The 24,772-nt window shown below is 39.5% G+C and overlaps 1 protein-coding gene across 3 annotated transcripts in view; it reads left to right on the top strand.

Annotated features, from left to right (window-relative positions):
• The window catches only part of RNF145 (ring finger protein 145), a 46,924-nt gene that overhangs the window by 14,571 nt on the left and 7,581 nt on the right, over nucleotides 1–24,772 (top strand). The window contains exons 3-8 of one of the 3 annotated variants that reach the window (XM_026063184.1): nucleotides 2,665–2,742; nucleotides 4,945–5,053; nucleotides 11,149–11,240; nucleotides 17,030–17,265; nucleotides 20,705–20,880; nucleotides 24,578–24,718. In XM_026063184.1, coding sequence (XP_025918969.1) covers nucleotides 2,665–2,742; nucleotides 4,945–5,053; nucleotides 11,149–11,240; nucleotides 17,030–17,265; nucleotides 20,705–20,880; nucleotides 24,578–24,718 — 832 coding nt within the window. Of the gene's footprint in view, nucleotides 1–2,664; nucleotides 2,743–4,944; nucleotides 5,054–11,148; nucleotides 11,241–17,029; nucleotides 17,266–20,704; nucleotides 20,881–24,577; nucleotides 24,719–24,772 lie in introns of those variants that run through there. The other 2 variants (XM_026063183.1, XM_026063185.1) reach the window with 2 other exon arrangements.

Raw genomic sequence — 24,772 nt, forward strand, 5'->3', positions numbered from 1 at the left:
CAGGAGACCCAGTTTGGGGGTTATTCAAGGGAAGCTTAATATGCATTGAAGATATACAAGAACTTTTACCTCGCTCATTTTTTGTGACTTAAAAATAAGTGGCTATTGTGGTTCCTTCTGGACTTAAGCTAGCCTCCATTGAAGAGATCACAGAATCTTGCCTGGGAGTTTCTGCGCCGTGCCTTTATCTATTATGAGCTAAAGCATGTCTTTTGAAAACCATCCACTATTGAGGTAGGTGCTTTTATGACACAGAGGATTTCATAAATTCTCTGTGTAAGTTGTTCCAGTGGTTGGTTATCCTGAGAATTAGACACATTGAAAATACAGGTTTTGATCTTTAATTGTTGTTATACTACTTCTGCTATATCAAAGACATTTTTTGAGAAGGCTATTCTATGTTATTGGTACTTGTATACTGTGATCAGATCATCTTCTGAATGAGCTGAATAAAGGACAGTTAAGGGTTAGGCCAAAATAAAATGGCTAACATCAGTGGTTCACTGATCCTATGTTGAGTCATGAGAGACAAGGGTTTGGATGGTATTTTATGGATCACAACTTGCTGCTTCACAAGTTGCTTTGCAAGGCATTATAGAATGAGCCCTATACCCTCAGAGGATATGGATGAGAGGGGTTCAGCCCCCCTAAATTAATTTCTTTGTGAACCAAGCAAGTGTGCCATTACTTTCTGGTGGTCAGCGATTCGAATTCCTCACTTTGTGATATCCAGCATAAACAGCTGCTTTTTCAGGGGGCAGTATTTGGCAAGCCTCTGCAGAAGCAGTCTCCAAGTGATGGTGTGGTTTTACTAAGAAATGCTATGAACTCTTGAATTGGCTTTCATGTGCAGAGTTCTCATTTTTAGTCTAAAGCTGTAGGAAACTTTGAGTAATAATGTGAAATGGGCACAAGAGGTCTGTAATCAGGGAAATGAGCACTGAAAAGGTTCATCAAGAGTGACTTTGATCATGCTCCAAAAGGCTCCATTGTATGCAGCATGTCAATAAAACCCAGACACCTGAGTATGCCGAGAGGTGATGCGGGGTGAGTGAACCTGAGAAACACCTTGGTGGTAGGTACACAAATAGGGGGAGAATGCTGAAAGGCAACCTGTGAGCTGCTGCTTACCGCAACAGTGAGCTCTGCACGAGTGAAAGGTTTTCATCTAGCTGAATCAACAAGTCGTAAATGAAGTCATGAGCTAGCTAATGTGTGTGTTTTTGTCTAGCAATGTTTAACTTAGTTTTTCTGCTTATTCTTACTGTTTTCACAGTTTTTCTTTATTTTCTCTAGTGGGGCCTAAATCTGGCCCATCCTACAGAGGAGGCAGTAGAAGCTCTGCTTCCCTGTGCTCCTGAATTAGGTACTGGATTGTGGCTCTGTGCATTTGAAAGATTGACAGAATGTGTTTCCTATAGCCCTCCTTGCAGTTGGCAGTCTAAGGGTGCAAATGGCAATGCTGTTCCTTGGTGGCATAGCACCAGGACCCTACCAGAGCGTTCAGCAAAGAATTTACTCTCTCCCACCTTTATCTTCTTTACCGTCCATTAGGACAGTTTATTTTCCAGGGCAGGAATTGGGCTCCATTGAGCCTGCTGCTTAAACTCAAGCAGAAATGTACTTAGTGAATTAATAAGGACAATACACCAAACTGCAAGAGTGAAAAAATAGCATGCGTGGCCCAAATCAAGGGAAAGGAGTGGGCCTAGAGCTCAGAAAGCCGTGAGTAAAAGTGGGCACAGTTATTGTTAACCAGTGTGTGAAGGTTGCCCCTGAAGATGGCTGTTTTTCAAACTGTAAAACCTTGTACATGGAGAATTCTCCAAAGGGATATATGCTGTCAGCATCAGGTTTTCTTTTGTTGGAGGAGGTGCAAATGAAAACAGAATGTAGCGACCTAGATGAGAAATCTGCTGTGAGACATTTAATTTCCTGGTCCTTTGTTTTTGAAGTAGAATCTCTTTTATGCCATACACAAATTATGTCATTTGTGCTGAAGAAAAAGGAATAGAAGATCGCTTCTAGTATGTCTGAATTTGCACTCATCTTCCTTTTCTTTTGCAGTGAGCTGGTTTGGTAATGAATTACTTGCTTTCTTTTTTGGCAGAGGCATAGATAAAAGTGAGATTGGTACCACTGTGGGAATAGGGCCTCTGCAGCAAAAATGCAAATATTGCAGTATGAAGTATGTTAAAATCTCTCTCTTATAAAGTCACGAGAGGGAATTGTAAATAAGAATGAAAAGGAACTACTTTAAATGTCTCTCACTCTCCCCCTCTTCAAAATCTAACAATCAGAGCAAACAAAAGCTGTTTCAGAATAAACATTTAAATTCTGGCCCAAACTCATGAGCAGTGGCGTTCATCATTAAAGCTACTGCAATAACCTTGACTCTCTTGTGTTGCTTCCCAGTGCAGTGTTGTAAGCATCTGTGCTCTTTGGAGGCCCTCTGTTTAAAAGCCACAGATGTGACAGTAGTCTTCTCTCTTTTTGGTTTGTATTTAGATGTTTTTTTCATTCCTTTGGTCTCTCCTCCTGTTCTTTATTTGAAGCTGTGATCATGTAGTGAAGAATAAGCTTCAAGTTCTTCTAAAATATTCCTGTGTAATATGACTGTGTTGGAGTGCAATGACTGCCTTTTAAAATGTCTTCCCCTTACAGAAGTTATCCTGGCACAGCTCAAGTATGTCATTGTGTGGCCTAAGAGTAGAGACTTTCACTTTCGTATGAAACAAAAAGGTAAAGGAGATGGCAGAGCTTAAATGCAAATACTGTAAACATATATTCTTGGACTATTTATAGAGTAATAGAGGAATAAAAAAAAGTAAATATAATATATGAATAAATAATATATATGTATTATAGTATTGTATATAATATATAAATTGTATAAATATTAAAAAAAATAATAAATTCCATTTACTCCTCCTTGACCTGAAGATGAGTCATGGGCTACACTGAGAAAGAAAGGTTTAGAGAGATTTGCCTTAAGTCCTGGAGTGGTACATGGTTGTGCCATTTGGTTTGTTCCACTGAGAGAATTGTCCCTAACAAAATAATCAAGGGGAGGTGGCGAATATGGCAGATACAAGGTATTAAGAATGTCTGCAGATCATCTGAGAGCTGGTGAAGCTTGTTAATAGGATTATGGTTCATGATGCCATGGAACTGTGGGGTTTTTTTTGGTAATACTAAATAACGAAAGCCCATAGCATGTTTAGTATAGTCAAAATGGAGGATGTAAACCATATTTAAACAATGTAAGTAAGTGTCCAATATCACTTAGTAAGTGTTCAGTATCACCAGTGTTCCCATCTTACTAACTTGCTAATGTTTTTGGTAACCAGCTTTACCTTCCTTGACTTTAAAGCTGGTAACTGAAGAGCTCGTTCACATTGGCTTTGTCTATCCAAAGAGACAGACTGGAAGGTTTTAAGTTATATACGCCAAATCTTGGGATCCTTCTGCTAGTTCAGGATGGTGTGGTGCAAACTGGTTAAATGTCTTCGGAGATTCTGCCGAGCATTTCCTGCTGCTGCTATTTGTGTGTTTGGTGGTGGAGAGGAGGAAGGTGGTGAATGGAGAAGATGAATTCCACAAAGTACAATTGTTTGTCCATTTTCTGAGAATCTTTATCAACTAAGGGGGCATATTGTGTTTCTAGGCTGTTTTATAGTAGCTGGTTGTTCAAGTACTGATGAGTGCTTAATCTAGAATTACATTATTGTTTCCTTGCTTAAGTATTTTTAAAAAAACTCAAAGTGTAAATTAACTCCTTGTTAAAAAGGGTGTTCCCAATGTTGCTGAATAGATGGATGATGTTGCCTTAAATGTAACATTAATGTATAGCTATAAGTGGCAGGATAAGTTCCTCTATGATGTTTTGTTCTTAGCTGCAGGGGAGTTGTTAGCTATTGTTGTTTTTTTCCAGATGGATTTCAGTACTGGGCACTTAAGTTGACCGTCAGGAAGAGCATGAGTGCACTGGATTGTGATGGAGAGCTCAGGAATAAAGATTAGTAAGGGCACCATGCGCTCAGTCTTTAACATGCAGAGTCTGTCTGGGAGAAAAGAGAAGGGGATGGGCACGTATCCCCCAGTCCTGAAGTGGATTTCAAAGTGCTCTTTATTTAAGTGCCCTAATAGAAGCAGGTATTTAAAAAAAAAAAAAAAAAAAAAGTGTTCTATTTGCTGTTTTAACAGCTACTGAGTAGCTGGCTGTTTTTGAAGAATAGAGCTGTATCTGCACCAGATCTTTTCCTGCAATCTTACCAAATGCTAACAGGCAGCGAAGGAATTGCTGATAGAAATGTCCACAAACCCGAGGCTGTGCTGAGTGTTTCACTTGATTCACACAGCACTGTTGACTTGAATGTGCTTTAATATTACTAGTACAGAGAAGGGCCTGTGTCTGTCCATCTCAAATTGTGGCATGCAAAGTATCTTTAAACCATAAAAATACAGTGGAAGAATTAAAACATATACTAATCATCATGGAAAAGAGTTCTTTGTGCCCTTTGTTTAAAGAAAAGGCTTTTTTACATTGATTGACAGTGTTTGACTTTGTGGGATGGATAGGGTTTTTTTTTTTTTCCTGTTATGCTGAAACTTGCTTTCGTTTGGAGAAAGAAGGTGGCCTAGACCTGTTTTCCCTCTGTTTTGTGGTTTATAATAATTAAATCTTTTTAAAATACTATGGATCAAGCCCACCACTTGATGTCTAGATGTGATTTTACTGAAACTGGTAGACGTATTTGTGTTTCACAGCTGTGGTGTTTTTTTATTATGTATTTTGATGAGAAGAAAATTTGGTGCATAAATTTTAAAAATAAATTAAAGGTAGTTGAAGAGATCTGAATAACTTTGGCATTTATTCAGATTTTAAGAAATTTGAGATTAGATAGCATTCTCTGAAATGTCAACCTCTGCTTTTTGTTACAGGCTACATCTTAAGTGTTGTGCTCCTAACTTTACCAAGGCAACACCTAGTTCAGCTTTACCTGTACTTTTTGACTGCACTGCTGCTGTATGCTGGTCACCAAATTTCCAGGTAAGAATAAATGAATTTATTTTGTTAGCTTGGATTGGTGATTAGAAAAATAACCAGGATTTTGTCAATACCTTATAAAAATAGGGCAGGTCTGGGTTTGTGGAAGTGCACCCTCCCCCCTCCCCCCCAATGCCAGGTACCTACATGTATCTTGCTGTTCTTTGTTCTGAAAAAGTTTACAGGGTTAAATCTGCAATCAAGTTCTTGTCTTACTTAGAAGGAATTAGAACTGCTTTTGTGGGGTATAATGTCCATTAATCTAAGGAGAGAAAACACCACAAGATTAAATGTGATGTCTGATGTAGTAAACTCAGTTATTCAATGGCTCAGCTAACATGCTTTCAAAACTGGGATGTTTTACGAAGTGGACAGGATGTTATTTTTAATTTGTTGGCACCTGGAATAAGAGACAAAATAGTTGTATAGGGAAGGGTAAAAGTAAAATAATAGTAGAAATTATTCTTAAATTAGTCTTTAATATATTTTACAATTAATACAAAGAGCAAGCTGTCTTGTATCTAAAATACAAAATGAGACAGTGGAGAGCTCTGAGACAAGCAAAACAAAGTAGGTTTTTTGGTTGGTTCTGGCAGTTGGTTTCTGTTGAAAACCAATGCAAACTCTCGTAGTGACAAGACGTTGAGTTGAAACGAAAGAGAGTACCATCACGTTAATGGGTTTACATGGAAAGTTTTTAAAATGCAGACTTGAGCCTGATTTGTTTTGGTGCCTGCTGATGGGAAACGTTTTAAAAAGTGCCTTTGATTTAAGTGAAGTGATAGGTTTGTTATTTCCACATCAAAATTGTTATTACAAAAGCATTTGCTGGAATATCTGTTCCTCAGTATGTTGCAGCTCAGGAGAGTGTTAATGGAGGTTTTGTGGTGACCTGATGTGTCGATGTTGTGGCTTGTCAGTGTTTCAGGTAATGATTTCCTGAATAGATGAGGATGCAAGAGAGGAATTATGGCCTCTTATTTTCAGGGTAGGAAGGAAAGACAGTTTTTTTTGTCATTCTTGGGGGAGTCCTGATTTTTTTTTTTTTTTTTTTAATAGATATACTTTACAAATGTTTCTCCTGGAGCTAAAGATGTATTAGATGTTTTTAAAACTTGCATTAAAATTAAAATAAGGGTAGTAACAGATATCCATCAAATGTGGGGCTTTAGTCCACAACATTTGGAGCTAGAGTTCTTTGTTTATGCTATTCTGGATTTTTAATTTTTTGAAAAGAAAGCGAGATGGTATGAATGTGGGTTTGTTTTTTCCTCTAGTGTGACTGTAACTGGTATTGCTGTGTGAGGTTTGAGACCAACAGGCTTTATTGAAACATGTTAGATACTGTATTGTTCAGACTGTTTAGCATATTGGTACTAAGCTTTCTATATTTGATGCTTCTCGAGTGATTTAATAAAGACTTTAATTAAAGCTTGCATCAACTGGTACAAAAATTTTTAATTAAAAGATGTCTTGGATTCAAATAGTGAAGCAGTATTCTCTAGCTATTTTGCAAAGCAGATGTAGTTGCTAACATTTTTGAGTGAGCTTACCCATTCCCTAGGTGTAAAACTGATCTGTTTTGGAAGGAAGCAGTGTTCTTGATTGGTAAAGGGATTTCTCAGCAGCAGCCTTTGTATAATGCAGGGAGTTTCAGTTGTATTACCTTTTCAAAAGAATTTTTGAATCCAGTTACTTTTCATATGGAAAATACTAAGTATTAAAGTGTAACTAACACACAAATATACTTTGTACTGGAGTTGCTCCTTTTATTGACAAAACCACCCAATTCCAACTGATGTTTATATTTAGCAGACTGATCAGAATAAGACATACAGTAGTCGCATATGCAAACTGCTCCTGAATTTTTTTAATAATAATTCTGCTTAGAGCTGAGAATTTCTAGTTAACTGCTTGCACGTAGCACCAGCTGGGATGTTATTTAAGACAGATAGAGAGGTCTCATACAGAGGCTAGTTGGGTTAATGCAAATTATAGAACAAGACCAGCATCAGCTGGCACTTGTGACTCTACAGTCTCTGGAAATTTTGAGTTGATGAAAGACTTCAGTTTTTCAGTGCTGTTTTTCCAGCCCGGAAGTAGCTTATGGTTCAGCTGCAAGACTAGGAATCATAAGATCCGAGTTTGCTTTTAAGCTCTAACTTCAGGCTGCCAGATCTATATGATCTTGACAAGTCACTTAACTTTTTAGTGTTTGTTTCCTCATCTGCAAAACTGGGAATTACCCTAATGGGTATGGATTGATTAGTTAATGTTCATGAGCACCTGGAGAGTCCTGGAAGGCTTTGCATTTGTATGTAACATTAACCTGGCAATCTGGATAGAGAGAATTCACCATCCGTTTATGAAAAACGGAGAAGTCAGCTTTAAAAAACAAAATCCTGCCACTTCTAACCTGTGAAATATATGCTTTTTTATTTTAAATATAGCTGTGCAAATGTCTTGCTTAAAAGGATCACGTTTCACAGAATCACAGAATGGTTGAGGTTAGAGATCATCTAGTCCAACCCCGCTGCTCAAGCAGGATCACCTAGAGCAGATTGCCCAGGACTGCATCCAGTTGGCTTTTGACTATCTCCAAGGATGGAGATGCTGCAACCTCTCTGGGCAACCTATTTCAGTGCTCATTCTCCCTCACAGTAAAAAAATTTTTCCTTAGATTCGCACTGAACTTGCTGTGTTTCAGTTTGTGCCTGTTGCCTCTTGTCCTATTGCTGGGCACCACTGAGAAGAGTCTGACCTGCTCGCTCCTCTCTACACCCTCCTTTCAGATATTTATATGCGTTGATAAGATTGCCTTTGAGCCTTCTCTTCAGGTTAAGCAATCACACCTCTCTCAATCTTTCCTCATGTGAGAGTTTTCTTCTCCCCATTTCCAACAATAAAAATAAAGAAAAGAAATGATGCAATTATAATTGCAGCTTATTTAAAAAAACCCAACAACCCAGACTTGATCATTATCTTGTTTCTTGCCTTGCTGTTTTATTATGGCTGTGTTCCAGGTGTCAAGCCTGGCAGAACTCAGAATGAGAAGGTTCCAGTGGTGTTGGGGGAGGAAGTGAGAGACAGAACTGTTTAAGGATGGTCTTAAAATAATTTTTTAATTTTAAGGATGCCTGTAGACATTTAAAACTTAAGGCTACATTTCTGAAGGGCTGGAGAGTGCGTGTTTGATTTTGACTGCAGAGATTAATCAGCTAAAGTAAATGTCAACAATATGACTCAGGCCAGATAACTGCTGTGCCCTATGTCAGTCAATTACAAAGCATATTTTAATAACAGAAGACCTTTTTGCACTTTAGGGACAAAAAATGGTTATGCATCAAGCAGTGTATTTCTCTGTATACCTTTTTAGAGCAATGTTAGTCATGGCAGTCTGTGATTATATGTTGACAGTCCAGCAGTTTGATTAGATGAGGCTGGGAATGCATCTACAGAATCAACAGCAAGCAGTCTGATCTAAGCTTTATTATGTCCTAATTTTCTGAAGTAATAATGTAGTTTCAGTCATTGCATTAACTGGAAAATAATGGTTTTAACATTCTTGTTTTCTTACATTGCTGCACTAAAATGAACAATTCTGAAATGTAAAAGCTGCAGCTTAATACAGCTTTAATTGATCAAAATTGAGTGCAGACACTTGCTTTTCTCAGCATCTTGTATGGCACTGCAGCTGTTCGAGGCATCTTCTGATTGGTGTCTGTGCCAGAAGATCCTTGTGTTTGTACTGGTAATGTAATAAGAGAATCATTGCTTTGACTTTTCTTATTCAGACATCATCTACAAACACTGTTTAAAAAATTAAGGAGACTTTAAAACATTGCTTCTCCAAGCTGGTAAGCCTAAAATTATCAATTAGAGGGGGTTGCTTAAAGAATGAAACCCAGTGTAGACCTCTGTGCAGATAACTGAACCAGACAAGGGTAAGAAATGTAGCCTGAAGGGATTTGGGTCACCTCCCGGCACGTTCCTGGTGTTTAAGAAACAACTTTGTGCGGCTTTGCTGGTGTGTCTCAGCGAAGTTGTGTAAGGTTGTCTTGCTACAGTTGGTTTTCTGGATGATTTTGTAACTTGTTTCCTAACAGATATAAAAGAAACTTGATGTCTTCACTGCTTTCCTTCTAGCAGTTTAAAATAGCCAGTGTTTTCACTATCAATCTGAGATAGGCTGATAAGGCTAATATAAAAAGGCATCATCACCATGAAACAAATTCAAACAAGCAAGATCCATGGTGTTAATTTTTTCTTCCTTTGTAACTGATGGATTATCCTATTTGTGCTGCTAATGCTTTCTGCACGTTCGCATAAAATGAAAAATAAAATACATAACGTTGTCCCAAAAATGGCGTGTTCATGTTTGAAGGTGAAAAAAACCCTGTGCTTAAGCTATATCTTGATAACAAGGAAAAATGTTCCATCTAGATTCAGTCATCTTAGGTGCCTTTTTCCATCCTCATGTGTTTTTAATTGCAGGTTACAGTCTAAAGAGCCCATTTCAACATACCTCGCATGTACTACGACACTTGAAAAGCTGCAGTGAGTAGGCAGGGCTGTCAGCTATAAAGAACAGGCTTTGAAGTGTTTGTTTTAGTACTTGGAGATTTATGTCTTGAATTCCAGAGATTTTTTGGCAAATGAAAACGCGATTACCTTATCTTGGGATAGCGAGCTAATACTAGAACAAGAGTATTTTTCCACATTTCTGGGGAGAAGTGAATGTTTCCAGTTGCACCGAGTTGCATATTTTTTCTGCACTGAAATAAGAGCAATTCTCATATTGGTTGTGGTTTCCAGTATTGTTTGCTTGCTTTGACAGCATCTGTTCTCAGGAAGTGTGGCTTGCCTCACTGGTATAAATAAATATGTAACAGATGAAGTGCCGAGCCCCTCCAGCAAATAGGCTCTGCTAGCTCCATGCGGGGTCGGCTCGAGTGCGTCTGCCTGGCGTTCCAGGGACATGATGCAGCCAGACAGGAATGGCTGGACAGTATGAGCCAGATAATAGCACAGTCCTGGTTTTGCTGCTGGGGACGGAGTTGGTCCTGTGGTAACAAGGATGGAGCAGCAGGAGTCCTGGGAGCGGTGAAGGAAGGGTCACAGGGGCGAGGCAGAAAGAGAGGCTCACGGTCTGGATCCATAAGTGTTGTCTGTTGTCTCAGGGCAGGAGATTAAGGAGCCGCTAGAGAATGACTGCTGTGCTGTTCCAGGACCTTCTTCCGGAAGTGCAAAAGTGTTTGCCGTTAATGTGAATTTTATATTTGAGTTACATTGCTGTTACATGCGTTAGCCTGCTTGAAGGCAGAGCTGATGGATGACCACTAACAGCAGAAAAATGCCCAGTCGCCTTGGGTTCTTTTCTTTTTCTCTGGTTGCCTGAGTCATCCTCCTTGCCATCCTTTTCTGAGAGAAATCACAAATGTCCTTTCAGATTTTCAGACTAACTTACTATATCTGTCAACAGCAGTCAGTTTGAGGGTATTCACAGCAATTGGTACCCCCAAGTTCCCCAGGATAGAAATAAATTTTTTAAATCATGGTGAATAAAAGGATTATGAAGGAATTCTTGTCCTTGACTCCACTCCATGACTGTCACTTTTCCTTCATGCCTATTTTTAATTCAGCGCAAAGCGAATTAGAATGGTTCAGTACAAAATATGATAACCATTGAATTGGAAGACCTTGCCCCCGGACTCTCAATTTTTTTTGACATGGAATTGGTGGGAAAAGAAGTTACGATGGCAAGGAAGAATACTTAAAAAGGAAACTGAAAAATGGAAAGGTGCTTAAGAGGTTTCGTCAGTAAGTAGTTTTAGGCCACACTCTGAAGAACAGCTTGAGTGTCCCAAAGGATTTTTACAGCTGTGCCAGTTTAATAACAGATAATACTTTTCTCAGTGAAGTCATGCCTCACTTAGTTCCTTGTACCACTGAGGTTGTTGTAACAGTAGTCTTAATGTTGCTTTTTGTAATTTAGTTAATTGACTGTAACGTACACCGAAATTCCCTATGTATGGAATGAATGAATACATTCTTGTCTGACCATACGTATCGTAATACTTTGTGGTTTTATTTTTTAGGGATTATGTTAGGAGTGAATTGGAATCGGGATATGAAGGGCCAATGTACTTGGAACCTCTCTCTATGAATCGTTTCATGACTGCTTTAGTAGGTAAGTGAGTTAATATTTGTGATGTAGGTGAGAGCCCTGCCTCATTCTCTTCCTTGAATATTACACACATTTTACTTTCATGATTTCAAATTTCTCTGCCACTTTAGTAGTTGCGATCTTCTTAGGCAAGAGGTGTGGAAGGCTGTGTGTCTCCTGCCTGGCTCTTTATATGCCACAGATTTACCAATACTCCCTTGCTTATAGATTTGAAGTATTGTCTAGGTCTGTTTTGGGGGCTTTTTTTTTTTTTTTTTTAATTTAGTGTTAGATTTAAATGTTTTCTGGGTTCATCTGGGTTTTCTAATTAATCCATTACATTGTTGTGAAGGTGCATTTTCTTGCAATTCTTGCTTGTCTATGCTGTGACCTTCCTAATTGTGTGTCTGAAATTAAATAGGTATTGTAAACCAGCACATTATCAAAAGCGAATGGTATTTATGTGCTTATAGAAGCACTTTAAATTCATGTTCAGGAGTTTGGGTGAAAACTTTACAAACCATTTAGCAGCTCTTTTAGAAGCTATTTTACCACAGTTGATGGCAGAACAGATATTTTTCTTAAGGGAGTTTTCTTGTTTTGTCTCTGGTATCTGTGCCCCCTCTACCCCCCCCCCCCAAAAAAAAAATAAAAAATAAAAAATCCCTGGTCAAAGTGTGAGGAAGAAAGAGCAAAAGATCTGAGGGTCTCATGTAAGCAGTCACTTCAGTCACTTCAGCAGGACACTTTTACTGACCACATATAATTTCTTTCAAAAAGGTGTTCATATTGTTTAATTCTTCTGCACTTAACATTTCTAGACCTGCGCTTCCTAAATGTAGTGCTTGGCCTCCATGATGTTCTTGGACTCGCAGCCTGGTTCAGAATGACTGGACCATCCAGAATATTACCTAGGTAGAATCTAGAGATTCCAACAGTAGCAAGTGTTTGCAATGCTTTTGTCTTTGAAAGTGCTGTACAAGCATTTTTCTTTGACTGTGTAGATGAACACTATTATCCCCTTACAAAGAACTGATGGAAGTAAGATTGACTGAGGGGTGTCTTTTACCACAGATGTGTGGGTCTTGTACATGGGCGTACAGGCTTGCTCTCTCTCTTTTTTTTTTTTTTTTTTTTTAAACTGAGCACCAGGAATAGTTCTAATTAAACAGTTAGGGAGTAACAAGTCAAACCTAAGTTTAAAGTGTGTGGTTAATGGCAGAGCTAACTTCTCTACATAAAAGTCCCGCAGAAATCCTGAAGAATTGGACTTTTACGCTTTTTCCCTTATGCTCCCTTTCCAAATGAACTTTGACTGGAAAAGAATAAATTCAGTGTTAAGGTTGCTGAGCCATACCATATGTTCTGTTGAGAGGACACTGGAATACACACACCATGTGTATTTTGAAAGTAAGCCTAAGACAAACTCGGAAGAAAAATCTTCCTTAATTCCTTTCACTTAGATCTATGGGTTTCATCAGACTATTGACAGATTTAGTCAGCTATGTACTCTTGGCAAAACTCAGCTTCTCTCTGTTTGCTTGCAGCTGCTAAGAGATTGAGAATCTGCTGGGAGATTTAAATGGGTTTACTTTTTTACAGTAGGATAGATCTACCAGAATATATACTTCTTCTGTGTGCCTGGATTCTAACTTTCAAATGTGGGATTTTTTTTTTTGCTTTTAATCACTTCTTGTGGAAATAACATTGGTGTTTTCTGAGAAAAGGAAGTCTTTAGAGATCATTTTCTGTCTTCTGAGTTTCTAGATATATTAAATTTTACTCTAATTTGTCCTGCTCCATAGTGTTAGGATTGCTGAAGCTTAGTGCTCAGCAGTGCTCCTTCTTGGTGAGCCAGTGACAAACTTGCACTGCATAGTTTTATTTCTTCCTGATAAAAGGTCCTCTGTGTCTTTCGTCATCGTTTCTTGTCAAGTGACACTGAAGTAGAGCTAAAGCCTCTAGTGTGTTTCAGTGAGAAAATGTCTGCAATTAATGCTTTGAATCTCTCTCAGGTGCAATACAAGGACCTGTGGTGCAGGTGTGAAGCAGAATCAGTTGGAGAGCTTTGCGAAGCAGCAGGCAGGCCTGGGTAGGAGGAGGTCAGGAGGCGTTGTGCCATTCTGTGGCACTTGAACAGAAACTAAACCAGGACTCAACTCCCATCTGTATTCCATGACACATCCCGTAGGTTTTAAAGTGGATTAAAAATAAGTGAGAAAATAGCAATGTTGTTTTTATCCAGAACAGTTTTGGATTGTACTGGCTGCTAAAATGTAATTGTGATTGTTTATAGTAATTGTTTTTCAGAATTAAGCAAGTAGGTGTTTGACTATACTAGAAGCGAGTGTGCACTAACATATTTAATGTCTTCATTATTAATTTCCCCTCTTCTTTTAACACCTGCTTGAAAATGTAATTTTTGATCTTGAGAGCAAGTGGTCTTATTTGGGGAAGTCTTGTCAAAGCGGGCTTTGTCAGTGTTCTGTTTAAAATACTTTTTCAAATTTGTTACATGCCGTGGTATTTATCCAGTGCAGTCTGCCAAGTTTCAGGAGTGGGCTGCACTGAACTGTGGCATTTTCGCAGCAAGATGAACATGCAGGTGCTTTGCTCCACCTTCTCCTTACATATTTTGTTGAAGTCTTGTGCACCGTTGATAAATGCGCTAAGGAAGGTATATGAAGGTATATGAAGGAATAATCATGCTACTGATACAGCTGTGTTTCCTGAAAGTTCTGGTCAGAGTTGAGGGGAAGCTGTACAGTACCCCAGTTGGTTCACAAATTTAATCTGTCATTGTTAATGCTTTTATTCAATAGTGCTTTTGTGAACAGCCTCTCATAGTCATTCCTTCCTCTGGATCTCATTCAGTCCGATGACTGTTGACAGGGGTTGCTAATAAGCTCCTGAGTGCTCCAGGTGGAATAAATACATGTCTTTGAGGACTGCTTCTTGGACAAATGTGCCACTGTGAACACATCAACTGTAAAAGTTCCAAAGCTATATGGTTTTGGAAGCTATGCTATCTTGAAGACTCACTTTTCCTTAGTGCTTCATAATGGGATTGTATGTTAACTTTTAAGCCATCCCGTTTTTCACATAGCAGTTAACGTGGTAGCCAGGAAATTTGTTAACATCAGCTTTTTAAAAGTGAGAATGAAACAAAGACGGCTCCGTACTAAGAGTGATTTGAACGGAGGTTTTACCACTTAGGCTTACTTGTCACACATTTTCCATTAGCTTACTGGCTGGGAGGCTTTGGCTGCCTGTCAGCGATGTTTAATGTATTTGTGGAGGTTTTGGGAAGGGAAAGAATGTCAGAAACTTCAGGCAACAGATTTCTTTCTTATTCCCTCATTCCCTAGTAGACAGCCCTTGTGTTCTGCAGAAGATTTCCAGCTGTAGGATTCATTAACTGTCTGGCAGTTTTCAGTCCATGGCATTTAAGTTTGACACATATAGTCAACTGGATTTGCTAATCTTAGAAGTTAGAGCACTAAAATCTCTCTATTGATATTAAGTACAGATTCATTTCTTTTGGACTGATACTGCTGTCTTGTTTGTGGCGTCTCACAGTGTACGACCGCACATGGAGATAAACTATGATCTATGGCAGAAAGAGATTTTTCTATCCTGAAATAAAGTGCCGCTACCCTAGTTTAAAATGGGAAGTACCAGTCACTAAAAGTTCCTGTAGAGTGATCTTTTCAGGCCCTTCCTGAAGGGATTGAGAGTGACAAGATGCAGACTTCAGAAAGGAGACTAGAGCCTCAAGAGAAAGTGCTCCATGTGTTTCATTTGATGTGTCCAGCTCTCCTTCCCATGACAAGTAACTTTCAATCAGTGTTGAGGCTGAAAAGGTGAGAGGGAGAGAGTTTAACAGAGATGACTGGAATACTCAGCACATCACTTCTTAGAGGAAAGCAGTCATTGGTGTTTCATGAGATGAGACTGGAATCTGAGGTCCTATTTCATGGTCAAAGCATTCCAAAGTCCACCTCTAAGAGTGCTGGATAGTTGAACTTGATGTCGTGGCCATATTTTATTTCAGATTATGACATTCTTATTAAATCCCAGAGAGCGTATCGGATGCTGGTACTTGTATCCCTTTGTATGTGAAGCTGGGTTGCCTTAGTTACCATGAGTCACAGAAATCATAGCAAGCTGACTGTGCCTGGCCCCTGAATATTATGGCACAGCAGTGTGCTGCTGCTATCTCAACTGGGTTTGTAGCAACATATTTTAATTTTTTGCTGTCAAGTGTGTATTTGGGCAGAGGACAACAAAGCAGAGAAAGGATGATTCAGAGCTGGAGTCTGTTGTACTTTTTAAGAAGATAAACAGAGTAACTTTCTCTGTGGTGAGACTTATGAGACCCAGTGTGCTGTGTCAAAGCTGGTAAAGTGTCTTGCTGAAAGCACCAATACTTGTTCTGAAAATGCATCTGGTAATTTGAATATACATCTAGCAAATTGAGAGAAGGACTTAATGTTCCGCTTGAGAGAGGTCAGCGTAAAGGGGGAAGAACTGTGTGTGTTTAAGGAGTAGTGTTTAGAAATTTCTGTTTTCAAAATAACTGAAACTGAGATGAAAGCAGTCCTGTTCTGGGTAGGGAAGCTAGGTAAGATGAAAGACAAACGCTAGTATATTATCATTTCTCCTCTTCCAGCTTCCCTTCATAATCCATCTAATTGCAGGAGGTCTTACAGTGTCAGACAGTTTACATGAATGCATGGAGCTAGCTCAGGCCTAGAGACATTATTGCCCTGATATTATTAGACTGTGCTTGGCTGGGGCTAACTCCTGGCTGCAAGAAAAGTTGAGAAATTCAAGGATTAGTGGAGATGGCTCCAAAACAGCACGTAAACGCTTGGATTTGGTACTGTGTATTGTGGCTTCCATACCTAAGCAAATATATGTGATGAACAAGGTTTCGCTCTTGTAGGAATACATAATAAGCTTTTTCCTTACTGTAAAATTATGGGTGAGAATTATTCTTATCCAAGCAATATGTATTTGACCCTGTTCTGCTTCCTCTGAGTTAAAAGGTACAACTTCCAGTGACTCTTAATACGAGCAGTTAGACTGGTGTGGTCTGCCCTAGAAATAACACCCTCCAAATCTCTGTGCGTGTGTGGGAGAGATGCGCTTGCGCTTGTGCCCCCACCAACAGTTAAAAGAGAATGTAGTTGTTAACTATCTGTCACTTGCAAGCTTCAGAGATAATTTTGAGCAGCCGCCCTAGGGCGTTACGAAATTATTGAAGTCTCAGCTGCTGACCTGGCTGCTCTCCTGTTCTTGGCCGGTAATTCCTCTTGACAGTATAAATATTGTTAGTCTAAAAGCCATTTGGGACCTCTGATTACTTTTTTTGCCTAGATCAGGCAGGATAAAATAGTAGTATAGCTGAGCTTCAGAAAAGCTATTGTTGTGTATACGGATACTGGTGGGGTGTTTCTATTGAGCTGGGGACATTAAGGACAAAGAGGAGAGGCATGACTTGGTTAGTCATCCTCTGCATGATTTGTCCCTGGGACTCTGTGTTAATCTGAATATGATTCTTCATGTGTTTTGGACCAACATCTCACTAATCTATAAAGTGAAAGCATATCTTCTGCATATTTTGAAAATGATAACTTTTGTGACCTGGCAAAAGATGCAGAGGAGCCTGGTTTCATAACACACATGGCCTAGTTAGAGCTGTCATAATATGCTGGATGATAACTGTGTTACGGATAGATAATGTATTGAAATATGGTTTTTTTGAAGGGATAATCAGCTTGATATAAAATACTGTGTTGCATTTCCAGGTCAGCTGGTGGTATGTACACTGTGCTCCTGCGTCATGAAAACAAAACAGATCTGGCTTTTCTCTGCTCACATGCTCCCTCTACTGGCACGCCTCTGCCTGGTCCCTTTGGAAACCATTGTAGTCATCAACAAATTTGCCATGATTTTCACTGGGTTAGAAGTTCTCTACTTTCTGGCATCTAATCTTCTGGTGCCCTATAATTTGGCGAAATCTGCATACAGAGAGCTTGTCCAGGTAAGACTTGTACGGACAACATAAAGAGTTTTATTGTTTTTGGCCTGAACTTTTGTGCAGGAATGAAACAACAATGTAGTTTGGTTGTCTTCTGTGCATCTGTTTGTGTGTTAACTCAGGCTTTCTTAGCAAACAAAATGTGTGTTCCTGTCCACAGTATCTTCTTTCTTTAATTATTGAAACTTGCAATTTGTACAAGTGAGCACTTACAGCATTAGCCTGAGTTATGCTCTTGGCTGGCTAAGTATGCCCACTTTGCTTGGACTTTGCTTAGTCTTTCCAAATCCAAACTAAAAGACAGGATTGTGGCAGAATGGAGTTTTATATTTACAGCCTCATTAAATAATCAAGGTACTCCCTATGCAGTAACTGCAGTAGCTGTTCTTTTTTTAAAAGAACGCCTTCTGTATGACAGGCATTTGTAATTATAATAGTCTTAAGCTGGGAAAAGCACTAAAGCTGAACAGCGGCTGGCTGTAACTTAGAGTGTGATTCTAAAGCTCTGTAGTATTTTCTTTGGAACAGTAGCGTTTGCTGAGACGTCTAAAAAAAGAGTTACCAGATACATAAGACTGATCTGAAATGCATCCATTCTGTTAACACTTTGGCATCTAATATCTAATGCATATTTGGTTGAAAAGATGCTGTGTTAATGGTACATAAACATCATGCCTTCATATATCTCAAAATAAAAAATTGATGCTTGCTTGCTTTTGACTGACCCGCAGTTCTGCTCCTACTACTTCTGGATTTTTTTTCAAACCACGTCCCTGGTTTTCTGCCTGCTGCTCTTCACTCCAGAAGTCATCTGAAAACTGACTTGCTAAGCTCTCTCAAAGCCCTCTTTAAAGCTGTCTTTGCTGTCATATCTGTCATATCCAAACAAAAACTTGGCATCAGCAGGTGTCTGGTGTGCCAAGGTCTCAGCCTGTCATTTTGATCATTACTGTCTTGTTATTTATTTCGTATGTAATTGGTCTTTGGAGCAGGATTATCCTTCTGCCCTTGTACAGTGCCTAGCATGGTCTGATCTTGTCCGTAGCTAGCTTGTAGATCTGCTGATAAAACAAATTTAGGAGCTAACAGGCAAAGCTCCAATATCCTCATTTTCCAGTGAGGATAAGAAAGCTGGCCTTACTGTTTACTTAAGGGGAGGGGGAGGGAAGGAAAAAAAGTGAGCAGTAACATGGTAAAACAGAGAATTGTACAGCTTGAAGACTTGCAAGAGATTGAAACCAACACTTCAATTTCCCACACATGCAGAAGTCAGATTCCTGAAGTGAAATTCAAATCTAGTGTGGATTTGAGTCAGGTATCTATTTTTCTAGGAGCTTAGTGTTTAAAACACTTCAACATCTTATCAAGGTTTTAATTGCATATGTGTTCCTGAGGGAAGAAAACAGTGGGTTTTTTTTGTTTGGTTTTTTTTTTTTTTTTTTTGCTTGGAGGAGGAGGGATGAGATGGTTAGAATTGTATTCTAAATACAGCTGTTAAGAAAGTCTCCATCTTTAGGATTGTTTGTCTCTGATCTTTTTTTCTGGTATTTCAAAACTTTGTTTGCCAGGTTGTATTATGCTGTTGGAAGTATGAGACAGAAATTTTCCTTGTGCGCGGCCTTTGGTCATCAGTCCTATTCTTTCCCCTGACCTTTTGTGCAGATCAAGGGCATAAGGTTCTTCCCTTTGAATATGGAAAAAATGGCAGAATGTTTACAAGGTGCCACTGGACTTAAAATAGACTTGTATGGTGCTCTTCTCAATGAATGTTAGAGTGAGTGGGTTGGAATGCAGTTGTGCATGTTGAGTGGTTTTCATATTATAATTGCAATGCAAGAAAACAGGATTTTTGCTTTTTAAGAGCTAGCTGTTCTTTGCCCATGATTCTGAAACAGAGCAGAAAAAACTGTTGGCTCATAGTGTGTTTGTGTAACTGGCTACTACTTCACTACAGGTGAAATGATAAATATGCTTATTCCAGAGGAGGATATTGCCCTGTTTCTTGAATATTCTCTTGTTTGTATTTCCTTTATTATAACTGTGTGGTTGTTAATTTTTAGTGATGCTGTCGTCCTGGTGGTTGTGAGCTTACTACTGTTTTAGGTTGGAATTGATGGTGTTCTGCTATCACTGGCAGAACTTAGTGGATATTGGGGTGCTAACCACCGGGGCGTTCCTGAGTACAGCACCTTAGGGAAGACAGCCCCAACAGGTAGACCAAGGCAGCTTTTTGTGTGTGGGTGTGTTTCAGACTGTGGCTAATAGTGTAATTTAAGAGCAGGTCCAGAAGCTTGGCTGCCTGTTTGCTGCAGCAAATACCAGAAATTCCTTGTGGTTATGAGTCTACATTATGGGCATGACCCTTTTCAGACATGGTACAGCTGTGTGCCGGGAGCTGCATGGGGTTGATCCCAGGCCAAGGGAGTCTTCTCAGGGCAGAAGCAGTTCCTTGACCGGTCTGTGCTCAAAGCTGAAAGTGGAAGCTTGACTCTGCATTGCTGCCAGTAGTGTATTGCTTGTCAGTCAGCCTTGGTAGATACTGCAGCAGGTCCCCTGAACGTATGTAACAWCCCTCGTGCTTGTCATGAAAGACTAAGTAGGCAGCTTTTTTAAATATTTTGTTGAAGTACAAACTTTCTCATGCATTTGCTAGCCATTGTAGATTTGGGGGAAGTAGAAAATGAGGAAATAGTAGCTGTGAATGATTTCCTTTTGACCTTTTGTATTAAGTCCAGCTATATGAAGTTCTAGCTTCCTGAAAATCACTGCATTTTAACTTAGTATTAGCAATGCAAAAGGAGTTTGAGCTTCAGAGTCTTCTGAAATAACTTTGTAACCATAAACTTCAAAAAAACATGGTTAATTAAGAACAGCTGAAAGTTTGATATGTGTTCATTTTGATACTTAAATATAAAACATCTGCAGTATTTAGTGTTTCCTTTAAACTGTTTGGCAAAACAGGTTTATTGTGCTGGAGTGATGTGGCTCATTTCAGTATCTCAGTATGTGCAGTGGGCTGGCAGTAGCTGCAGAGAAAACAGCACTGCTGGGACTTAAGCTAGGCGAAAGGTCTGAGTGGGCTGTGTGCGAGCTGGAGGCATGCTTCCTCTCTCCTCCTGTCACTGCGTGACAGTGCTGCAGTCAGCAACTCTGAGCCCGTTGTTCTCAGGAAGGGTCATTCAACTGTTCAGATAGTTTGCTGCACAGTTGGGCACTTTGTCTACTTTGAGTGAGATAGTGGATCAGCAGGTAATATTTCACTTCCAAGTCTGGGCTGTCTGTGGTCAAACTGCATAGTTTGAACCTCTTTTTTTTTTTCCTTTGGGATGGCTATTGCTATGTGAATTATCCTCAGCTTCACTGTGGCCATGCTGTTGAATATCCTTTCTCTTCCATATGTGCTGTGAACCAATAACAAACAATTTTTCTCTGTCTTGCCCAGGTGGTGGAGGTATATGGTCTCCTGGCTTTGGGAATGTCTCTGTGGAACCAGCTGGTGGTCCCAGTTCTCTTCATGGTGTTTTGGCTTGTCTTATTTGCTCTTCAGATCTACTCTTATTTCAGTACACGGGACCAGCCTGCCTCAAGAGAGAGGCTCCTCTTCCTCTTCTTGACAAGGTAATTAACTGGAGTCTGTGAATAGTTATTTTTCTGTTTTGACTATGTTCTGCAATGAATGTGTTTGCTCTTTTATAGACTAGGTATATAGATCAGCTTTGTTGCATTTTGATGCCTAGCAAATGTTTGTCCTTATTGGAGTGACCATGTAAGCCCAGTTAAGCTTGTCTTTCAGAGGCATGGGTCCCAGCTCAGAACAGACAGTGTGAGTAGAACTGTGGGAGACAGCAAAATACTTCTTTGATGAGGAAATCGTTGTAGGAATTAGAGCGTTATTTCAGGGGTCTGTTTTAAATGCACAAATTGTTTTTAAGTCTGCGATATCCCAGATGAAGTTACTTACTTCTGTCCAACATGATATCTTGTTCATGATCATGTTGTTTTCTGAGCCCTGTGTCTTGCTTCCTAGTTCTGATGTGGGACACATTCTTGAATTTATCCAAGCAGCTGAAGTAACCAACTCCCAAAGTGACTTTTGAGCCCAGTGGCTAATTTGACAGAGGTATAAAGGTCTTAAAGATCTCAAATTTCTAAAAGCTTTGTAAAAACCGGTTGTAGGGTAAAGGAGAAAGGCCTGAATTAGTGCTCTTATTAAGAGAAAAGGCAGCATTTGAGGAATTTTTCTGGCTGGACTGTACATGCCTAATTTGGAACCAGCTGCAGCTTGTGCTGACTCTTGTCTAACTAGAAATTATGGTATAAAATAGGGAGGGGGAGTGCGGAGCAGAGAAGAACTGGGTGTATTACAGGAGGAGGTGGGGTAGACAAATGAGATTGTATAATCCTGGGACAGGGAGAAAAGAGCTAGGAGTAGTGCCTAAACATGCAGGTAACAACATAGGATGTATTCATAAGAGACCAGACATCATTAGTTCGACTGTTTGTGGAATAACTTGTTGGAGGAGCTTGCTCATCACTAGTCTTCTGATCAGACTTTCCAGTTGCTTAGTTTCTGCATGTCTGTGTGTGTGTCTGTGTCTGATAGTGTTAAGCTCTCAGAATTCATCGTCATTAAGGAGAAATACAAGGGATTTTGTTTGAGATATTACAATCACTTACATTGTCATACTGTATTGTGTAAGAGCAGTTACCTGTTTTTCAACTAAACTGCCAGTGTTTGAAGTTTTTCCTCCTGTTTCTCTCAAATACAATTTTAATTTTGCTGTGATACAAAATACTGTATTTAGCAGTTACTAGAAGTGAGGCAAGCTATCATTTTCCTAATAAATCAGTTAAGTTGTTCGTACACCGAAATTGTTAGACTTCCCCTGTTCATGGCAAAACAAGGAAGCTTATTCTGCAGACTTCATTGACTTATTCCATGAGTGAATGAGTACAAATTAATCTCTGTTAAGTTCTTCTGCAATTGCAAAAATACAGACAGAACTATGAAAATGTTCTCAGTGTTTGCTCTGTCACGATAAGAATAACCAGTGTTTGGTCATCTTAGAAATGCAAATTCAGGTAGTACTACAGACAGCCTCTTACCCCTTAGGAGGGAGCTGAAATATCTCATGTGAGACTGGCTAATAAGTATTCCCCCTTCAGCCAGAATATTCTACTCTAATACTGTCCGTTTAACGAAATGGAAGAGAAGATATGCTCTTCCATTAAAACCAGTGACTTCTGCATCTTTGCCCTTAATTAAGTGCATGATTGTTTAAAATAGTGTAACTGGAATTCAGGTGAGATTAAATGGAGTGTTTTTAATACTTCTGTTAAATTTTCACAAGAACATCAGAATGGTTGTACCAGGTCAGACCAAGCACTCACCTAGCCTAGGATCCAGTTTCCAGCAATGGCCGTAAGTGGTGCCTGAAAAGACAACCATCCGTAATATGACAAACAGGACGCTTCCTGACACTCTTTCAGTTCCCCATCCAACTTCCATTGACAGGCTTCGTAAGCTGGTTGTAGCTAATATGTATTCAGTAACCCTAAGAAGACTTCTCTTCCATCAGCTTGCCTGTTCTGCCCTTGAACCTATGTATACTAGTATTGTGTGAAAGATCCCAAGGCAAGGAGTTCCACAGCTCAGCTAGATCTGTATAATGAAGAATCCATTTTGGTTGTTTTGAATCTTTGTAGTTTCATTTAATGCCCCTTAATTCTTGCGTTGAAAAGAGAGAAACAATTGTTATCTTTTTTTTTTCTCCTTCTTCCCGAGTTGTGAATGGTGTAGGCCTGTTTTTCCCAGACTGGAGAGTTCCTCCTTGCATGTTTACTGTATAAAAACTGTACCTTTCACTGTCCTTGTTCCTCTCAAGATCTTTTGCACGAATATGCAGCTGCTGTGATTTTTGAGAAGCTTTGAAGAATTCAGCTCTTCAGGACAACTTATAAACTTGTGTTTGAGACATAAACATAACACTGAGAACTCTCCAGGCTCCTCTTCGAGCTCTTAACCTCCTCCAGAACCCTTACATGGAAAATCATCTACAGATAGCTTTGTTTAGAAGGGTACTAAAACCTATTACTCTCTGACAAAAAAAAAAGAGTTGGACATCAGGCAGAAAGGTCAGGATTCTTGATTTCTAATAACTTATTTTGAAACAAAACTAGAGTTACTTAAATATCCTTCAGAAATATCTTATTTAAATATTGTGAGTCTCACTGCCTGGACTGGCAGGAAGATTTGAAACCTTTTCAGCCCTGCTCAGTTTGGCAAATAGGCAGAATTTGAAGTTTACTAGACACTAAAATCTTGGTGAACAAGTTCAGATTGTTTTGCATGAGTGCGGGTGTCAATGTATGACCCTGTCATTGTGTCTGAGAATTTCAAGGTGTGTAAGCCCTGGCTAACACCTAGCTCTTTATTTAGTGTTGGGGCATGCAGTGTAGTGCACCTTGTTCTGGCAGGGTTGTGTTTCAGAAGCCCCAGTACAGTCGGAGGCTTATGTCGCTCCAAATAATGCAGTGGCAGGGTCAGCAGATGAGCAGCCCTGAGGTAAGGGAACTGGAGGAACTCGTCTATTTTCAGCATCACATCCGGGGTCTCGCACTTTGGGACTTTACTGCTGTAGCAAAGGAAAGCAAAAAGCCTGCTGAGGGAGAATATTCTTCACTGTCTTGTTTTATTGCTTCTTACTCAGGTATTTGAAAGATGGGACATGTTTTGTGTTGTCCTCATAAAGCATGTACTAGCTTTTTGAACTTCATGTGAGTGCTACCCAAAAGCCCTCAGTCTTCTGACTTGAGTTATCAGTTTAAAGCTTGTTTGCATTATTGTGGATCTGAGTGGAACCAGCCTTAGTGAATCCAGCTGCTATAACTCTGTATTTCTGGTAGCTGGGCGAAATTTCAGCAAGTAAGTGGGTGCATAGTGTCCATTGCTTAAAATTGACTACTGGTTATTGCAATCCTACACAAGCAGGACAGTGCCACCATGTGGCAAGAACCGTGGAGCAAGAAGCTAATGAGCGGTGGAAGACCACATGTACCCATAGCTCCAGCCTGAAGGCGTCACTAGTTAGGGAGTCTAGATTAGGGTGCGTCTCAGAAAGAAGCAGCAAAATCTCTCGTAATTTTTATAGGAGGATTCCGTGGTGTTGTATAGCTTCTAATGTCTTAATTAAAACCAGTCCAGTTTTGCTTTAAAACCAGCTTGCACTCTTAACAGGACATAGAGGGAGCTCGTCACACTGTTTTTAATTAACAAATCTTTTCTGTTTGTCTTTTTTGTCCCCTCTCCTCCTAGTATTGCAGAATGCTGTAGCACTCCATATTCACTGCTGGGCTTGGTCTTCACAGTCTCTTTTGTTGCTTTGGGAGTTCTGACTCTCTGCAAGTTTTACTTGCAAGGTTACCGAGCATTCATGAATGACCCTGCTATGAACAGGTAAGTTCATCTTTGCATCTAGGGTCTAAAAGGAAACAGACAAAAAGGGCTTTG

Source organism: Apteryx rowi, unplaced genomic scaffold, assembly GCF_003343035.1.
Source record: "Apteryx rowi isolate R43461 unplaced genomic scaffold, aptRow1 scaffold_2, whole genome shotgun sequence".
Taxonomy (NCBI): domain Eukaryota; kingdom Metazoa; phylum Chordata; class Aves; order Apterygiformes; family Apterygidae; genus Apteryx; species Apteryx rowi.